Genomic DNA, 7,387 nt, shown 5'->3' on the forward strand with positions numbered 1-7,387 from the left:
TTTATATAGATTATACTTGTATGAATCAACTGAAAATCAGCAAAGAAGTTGCATGAAAGGCTTCATTTACAGTAATTTGTAACACTCTGTTGGCGTTAGCCACTGTTGTGTGTGTTTATGTGTGTGTGAGTGTTGGGGGAGACTTTACTCCTCTTCTGTCCTTTCGGTCTCACCCTGCCCTGACATTCCTGTGCAGAGACTGGGTGTCCAGTTGCCACCGGTTATTTTGGTGTTAATTCTTTCCCTTCATGCTCTCCAAATGCTGCACACACTCTGCTCCATAGTAGAGTGAAGCAGCCGCTTAGAGCCAGAAACCAAAAATAGCACAGGGGTAGGGGGGTTCAGACCCCAGTGGAGGATCTAAAGGTGTCACATGGACAACTTTGTCGCCCCATAACACAGACAGAGAGACAGGAGTGGTGTTAAGGTCCAGCAGCCCAACAAAACCTAGCTGAACTTATCTCACTCGCTGGATATAATACATAACAAGAGGAGTGACTGGATCTGACTCAGCTTGTCACATGCACTAGTTGGAGGGGAAAGTCAGACTGAGTGTGGGCATCCTGTAACTAAGTGGCTGATCAGTCCTGGACCATGAAGCTTAGAGTGGCGTTGTTCTTCGCAGGGCTCTTTGGGGCGTTGGCAGCTGTGTTCATCCTTCTCTCTTTTGGAACCGATTACTGGCTGCTGGTTTCAGAGAGCTGCCAGTTAAGGCCTAATGGATCTGCTGGCCCAGGTGGCGTGACCATAAAGGTGAGTTTTTGACCTTAGAAGAGAGTGCGGTATAGTTTATTTTAAGCTGAAGATCAGGTATGTGTTCATGGCTTTTACTGTTTACATGTGAAGTCTGTGGAACCAAAGAGAAAAGAGTTGTTCTTCCTTTAAGACAAGAAATAAATCCAGCAGATTGTTGTTTTGCACCATATTTAACCTCTTAAAGGTGAACTGTGTATTTCTAGTCTATGCAATCCCAAGGATCAATAAAGAATACAGGTTAATGGTGGATCTTTAAATTCAAATTTGATCAGTTGTTTCAATCAGTCTTTCAGTAGTAGGATTGCAGGGTGGAAAGGCATCCCCGTAGGACCTACTTGTGTAATAAGACACTGTTTAATGTGGCGTGTGTGCAGCTATGTAGTGATTGAGTCACCGAGTGTAACATTTGGCCCCCTATGATTGAAATACAAATACCAGCAGTCTCAGTTAGTCTCAGTTAGTGTATTAAATATCACCGATATTCAGTTAGTGTATTAAATATCACCGACTAACAGCATACTTAAGTTTTCAGGGTTGGCACTGTTGCTGGAATCAAGACATGATGGCAACACAATAAAACCAACATGTTTATATATACAGATATAGCTGCCCTGTATGTCAGCTATTTGGCCTTCTGGCAACTCCAACCTTTCAGCCTGGATCACTTTCCTTATTTTTGCAATCATTTGGCCACACACTCACTCTGCATGACATCCCTATGTCCTTGCTTTAGAGCCTGGTGAGTTGGATCAGTGAGTCATTATCTCACTCATTCATGGCATATCCAGCTTGATGTCATCCATGTTGAGGAGGTGGTTCGTGGTCATATCCGTATCCACTCTGGCGGTGAGCTGGTTCAGGGGGTAGAGTCCAGTGAGTGTTTCTCACTCGTTAGACTTGTTTGTGAGGTATCACACTCCTTATTTTGTGTGACAGTTTGTGTCAGTGTGCTTGTGATAGCGTCTGATGCCTTTAATTGTATTTTGACACCTCTGATTTATCATCACCTGCCTGTGGAAACTTAAAGCTTTGAGTGAGAACCTTCTGCTTTCCTTTAAAAATTGCAGAAAAATAAAATGTTTCAAATGTTTTGGAAGGCTAATTTTAAAGCCTGGCTGGATACGGCTGATGTCATGAAGCCTGAAGCCTCAAGATTCTTCCCAGCTCCACTTTCATTTCCCTGAGAGCCATTCAGTGAGCATCAGTGAAGAGCTTTTCCTGGTCTGTTGGCCTCTACACACATTTGGCACCAATTCAGTTTTATTTATATAACCCCAAATCACAATAACAGTCACCTTAAGCAGCTTCATATTGTACAGTAAAGACCCTAGACCCTAGAAGCCCAGCTAAGTGCGCTTGCTGGGCTTGACCCTTGATCCTTGACCCTAAATATATTAACCACTCTGTAACACTTTGGCAGCAGTCTGAGCACCAGCCTCACATAATTTTGACACATCTCTTATATACTTTAATCCATCAGCTAACAAAATGGCATGCATACATATCTGTCCCATATTTGTAAAAACCAAATGGTAAAATGGATGATAGCTTTTCTACTCTTATTGAGCACTCATAGCATATTTTATTACCCAGTCACACACATATTCATCAAGCACTTCTTTATTCTATGCCTAAACTCCATGGAGCGATTCAGGGTTTGGTATCTTGCCCAAGAATACTTTAATATGCAGGCCGGAGGAGCTGGGGATCAAACCACCGACCTTCTCACTGGCAGACCTCCCACTCTACCTGCTGAGCCTCAGTCATCCACTCCCCACTTTATTGTTCTTCTCCATTTCAGCCTGGAGATGTGGTGCTGGAGGGCAAGGGCAGTAGTGATGTCACTCTATACCACGAGGGTTTTTTCTGGAGGTGTTCCTTTAAAGGCGACATGGAGGATGACGACCTGCTGAAGAGACTCTGGTTCAGTAAGTAAGACTTTATATTGCTTTATTTTGAATTTGATTAAAATTCATGTCTAATGTGCTATATGCACTATTTGTAAAACCTTTTAACATCCAACAGTTTCCCTGTGACCAGTTTAGGGGTTTAGGGTTACAGTGACATCCACACACTTTTTTGTGGTGCGTTTTGCCTCTTCGGTACACAGAGATTTGATCTGAAAACTTCTTACTTAATAAATTTTGGCCGCTCTTCCACTTTCTTCACTCCCAAAAATGAATTCATAGACAGAAATGTCCAGTAATTTAATGCCTTTGTTTATGTTGTTTTTGTTTTTCATATTTAGAATTATTTTGACCTCCAAAAAAGTCTGACCTTGTGAATGTGAACTGGGTAGTTGTGCGTAAAAATGACTAGAAATACGAGAGAGGAGATTTCAATTGTATTCCTATTGTTATTTTAAAATTATGAATAGGGCTAGTGAGCCTGTCACATCCATGACACCAAACAGAACCCTGGGTTTTAATTAGTCCTGCTGAGACAATCCTTTGCAGGTAAAAGGCAAAATGTAAAGACAATGTGAGCACAAAAAAGAAAAACCAAAAGCTCCAGGTAAAACAGAGAATACACTGGGGGAAAAACACACTGTAAATGGGGGAACCCCCCCCCCCCCCCCTCCCAAAATGGTAACAATTCACATAACTAAATAAGCATTAAAATAATAATAACCCAAGACATCAGCTCGAATGAAACCAACACAAGTGTTCAAAACATAAGAATCTGAACTTTAGAAATTAGACTAGAATACAGAAAAAGCATGAGCAGTTCCACGGATCATGACAGCAGAGTGAAAAAAAATGAGGACACACAAACAAGGAAGATATTCTTGCATTTGTCTTCTGAAACTGATGCTTGTTTAAGTGCAGTAAATTGCTCCCCTCAGATGTTCTGCTGCCACCATCACATGACAGCTCTGCGACCGCACAGTTTTTAACATGCTGCTGCTATGGCTGTTAATATTGTATGACAGCATAGCCGTAGAAGCCCTTTCATGTGACTGTTTTAAGGCCATGCCATGTGATGTTATTCGGTTGTTTTGTCAGGTGATTTTGTGTCATCTTTTTTTTTCCAATGGCGACTTTGAATGGTGAGCCATTGTCAGGAATAGCCTCCAGAAAGAAAAGGGCCTCGTGACGATCTGTGGAATTTCATATGTTGGGAGCAAAGAGCAAGAAAAGAGAGACAGAAGCACTTGCATTGTACTTTTGTAGCATAATTGCTGAAAAATATACATGTAATTCAATTAGATAAAGTCACAATTTTGGGCAAAATTTATTTTTTTTAATGTTGTTTTGTCTGTTTAGTTCCAGTGCTGAAGATTATGTGCAAAGTCTGCAAATTGGAGCATTTTCCCAGAATTTACATGAAAATATTCAAAATCCAAAATGTAACTCTCTCTGTATTTTCTGCAATACACAGGATGCATTTGTATCTAATTGCTAAATAATTCAGTTAATTTGTTTATGCGGGTCTAGCGTGGCATTAGGTCAAGTATGCCACAAGCCATCCTCAGCTCAGCTTGATATATTTGTGTGTATACTACTGGCAAGTTACATAAAAAGCTTCAGCTACTTTAGCCTGCCTGCAGTTGCTGCTCTCACTGCAAGCCACTTTGCAACCCACCGCCAACTGCTCACTCTGGCTTTTCCATATATGCTCGTATAGACAAATAGAAATGATTTCTCTGCAGATGTAAATAAAAATCAGTATTTTTCTCTTTCTGTTTGTAGCCAATCAGCCTGACTCAAAAGTATGTATGCCTGCCTACCTCTTCCCATTCCCTGTGTCTCGTCAGACCCACAATGCAACAGAGTATGAGTCTTCCATAAGTAAGTATTTATTCACATCTGTGTTTTTTATGTAGTGATTTCATTGTTTAGTGTCACAGAGCTGATTAACATCCCTCTTGTTCAGCTTACAGAGGTTTCTGGAGCGTCTTTATGCTCATTGCTGTAGCAGCTGTGGTGATTGGCGGCTTCATCATCATCTGCGCTGCTCCGTTTGCTGGCCACCGCTTGTATAAAGCAGGGGGTGGCCTCTTTCTGATAGCTGGTAAGTAACAATTTTGGAGTAAAAACCAGGTGACACTGTGTTTGTTTGTTTTTTACACTGCCAGCATTTAAAAAAAAAAATCTGACTAAAGCAATGACATGAAATGTACAACTCTTTTATTTTTTCCATGGTTAAATAAAGTTTAAATAAATAGATAAAATAAAACTAATCAAAGATCTCTAGCTACAGGTGGATCTTCAGATGCAGATGTTGCTTTCAAAACAAATAATAGGCTGATGACATTGAGATTTAAAATGAATACCTGTACAATTCTGCTTCCCCACAAATGCAAACATAATTTGCTATAGAACATGTACATGTCTCTCCCACAGACGGTTAGATTGTTGATCTTATTAATCTGATTGGAAGCACATGTTGTCAAATCTCACTACCCCTCTCCGCACCTCTAGGTTTTTTCCTGCTGTGTGTGGTGGTGATGTACGTACTGTGGATGCAGGTGTTGGATGTGATAGACCTTTACATAGACCACCAGCGTGCTCTGTGTTCAGACTTCCGTCTGACCTTCAGCTACGGTCTCTCCTTCATGTTTGCCCCAATCGGCATCTTCTTCTGCCTCCTGGCCGGCCTTCTTTTCCTCCTCATCGGCCGAACCATCCAGATTCACTCCCAGTGACTTACCAGCAGTAGAAGAAGAGCCCGAATGTCGGGATTGTATGAGGGTTTTATACTTTTCTCAGTCTTTCTGTCGTGTAAAAGCAGGAATCAGTTTGGCAATTATGTGGCACATGCTTGAAAACTTTCAGCTGTTGTTGAGCTCGTCGTGCTCACTCAAACCTGAGTCATTTTCAGCTCAGCTAAGATAGCACGGAGACTGCAGAGGACCCAAAACATTTAAAATAAAAAATAAATAAGAAATTAAAAAAATGCACGAAAATGAATATTAAAAATAAACTGAGGCGCTAATTTCTGAAATGTGCTATAAATTAATATTTCTGCTGGTCTTCTATTTATTTACCCTTCTGTTAATTTGTCTGCTTTCATATTTAATATTTATTACTTATTTAATTTCTCTTGTATTTCTCATATCTATTAATAATGAATATAAAAGATTTTAAATGTATATATTAATTAATTTAATTATCCCCTAGTTTTTTCCCTGAAACTTCCCCCAAAATTCACATTTTCTTTATCAAAGAAAAAAATAAATACAGAAGCAAATGAAAATAGAAATATAATATAAATTGATCCGTGCCTGTGTTTATTTTGATGTAATTCTTAATGCATTTAATGGCACATTAATGCATTCATGATGACATTTAATTATGCTTTTATTTATTTTTTTCATTCTTGAAGTTTTGGTCCTCTGCTGTATGAAACATTCACAAGAACAATGATTATGCTGAAGTATCTGTGGAGCACAGCTTTATTAGAGTCTCGTGTGTCTGTGATATTTTGAGGTATTTTCTGAGTATTTTCATGAAATTCAGTCACCAGCAGTGATATGTTAGTATGGAAGAGTGCTGTATGCTTGGAAATATTAAAGGATTGTGTATGGGTTAAAAATGTAATTAAAAAAATATAAAGGAGTTTGTAAAATTATCTACAAAAAGCTTCTAAGGTGGCATCGTGATCTGTGTGTATAGTAATGGGAATCAGTACTGGGAAATAACTTCTGCCAGCTCATTGCTTTAAAGGTTAAAGCTGGTAATTCTTGATATTTGTTATCCTCCATTAAACACATGTAAACACCAAAACCATCAGTATTTTCTCAAACTGCCATTCTCTGACTGTAACCTGACTGTGAGGACAATCCAAATATGAAAAAAATAAGTTTAACTGATCCTTAATTATTCCAGTGTTTTTATTTTTTAATCAAATATGACTAGAAGAAGAAAAAAAGTTGAATTTTATTCTGTTCAGAGCTGAATATTAATACACTGTTGAGTATACACAAGCAGGTCAGCAGATGTGCATCAACTCAAATGAACCGTTCACGTCAGTGTCAAAGGTATCCCTAATTTCCGTGTTTTAAATAGTTTCTGGATAACAGTGGAGCTCATGGTACAGATTCATAAGCTACTGAGCCTCAGATTGTGGGTGAACATTTTTATTGTTGGTTTTGGTGCTTTTTGATCATCAGGTGATTGCAGGATAATATTAATGCATCTCATTATGTTATCAGATATTTATTTGTCACTGTGTCTCAACATTTGCTTATTTGTCACCTAAAAGTGTGCATTTTTAGCTTTGACCACATTATTGGCTCGGCACAGGCAACAGTTTTATGTTAACGCTGTTCACAGTTCCCTTTCTTTTTGAGTGCGTTGCGAGATATAACGTCATGTCTGTCAAATATATGTACATATATATATTTTCTGTGATCTGCTTTTGTTGCCAATTAAAATCCTTTTACCATTGTTACAAAGCAATGTTGATTGTGCATTGTGTCAGATGCATGTAAATGAAACTAATAATAAAACAGTCCTTCTTTATAATAAAAGAAAAATGGGAGAAAAAAAAGAAAGAATTTTAATTTGCAAAAACAATCAGTTTATTGTTGATTGATGAGGCGGCAGAAATTGTAAAAATGTGTAAAATAGGACCGATGTAGCACAGCTTACAGAGCATGTGACACCAGTGGCATGAATAAGCTATG

General features: G+C 38.8%; 1 protein-coding gene across 1 annotated transcript; it reads left to right on the forward strand.

Annotated features, from left to right (window-relative positions):
- The first annotated feature begins 308 nt into the window (after positions 1-308).
- On the forward strand, positions 309-7,156 carry tmem182a (transmembrane protein 182a). The gene is made up of 5 exons (XM_040005744.1): positions 309-753; positions 2,558-2,684; positions 4,449-4,547; positions 4,633-4,770; positions 5,181-7,156. Exons 1-5 carry the CDS (start codon positions 595-597, stop codon positions 5,402-5,404), a joined length of 747 nt encoding a protein of 248 aa, XP_039861678.1. The 5' UTR covers positions 309-594; the 3' UTR covers positions 5,405-7,156.
- The last annotated feature ends 231 nt before the right edge of the window (positions 7,157-7,387 follow it).

The sequence above is a fragment of the Simochromis diagramma genome, unplaced genomic scaffold (assembly GCF_900408965.1).
Source record: "Simochromis diagramma unplaced genomic scaffold, fSimDia1.1 OVJJ01000501.1, whole genome shotgun sequence".
Taxonomy (NCBI): domain Eukaryota; kingdom Metazoa; phylum Chordata; class Actinopteri; order Cichliformes; family Cichlidae; genus Simochromis; species Simochromis diagramma.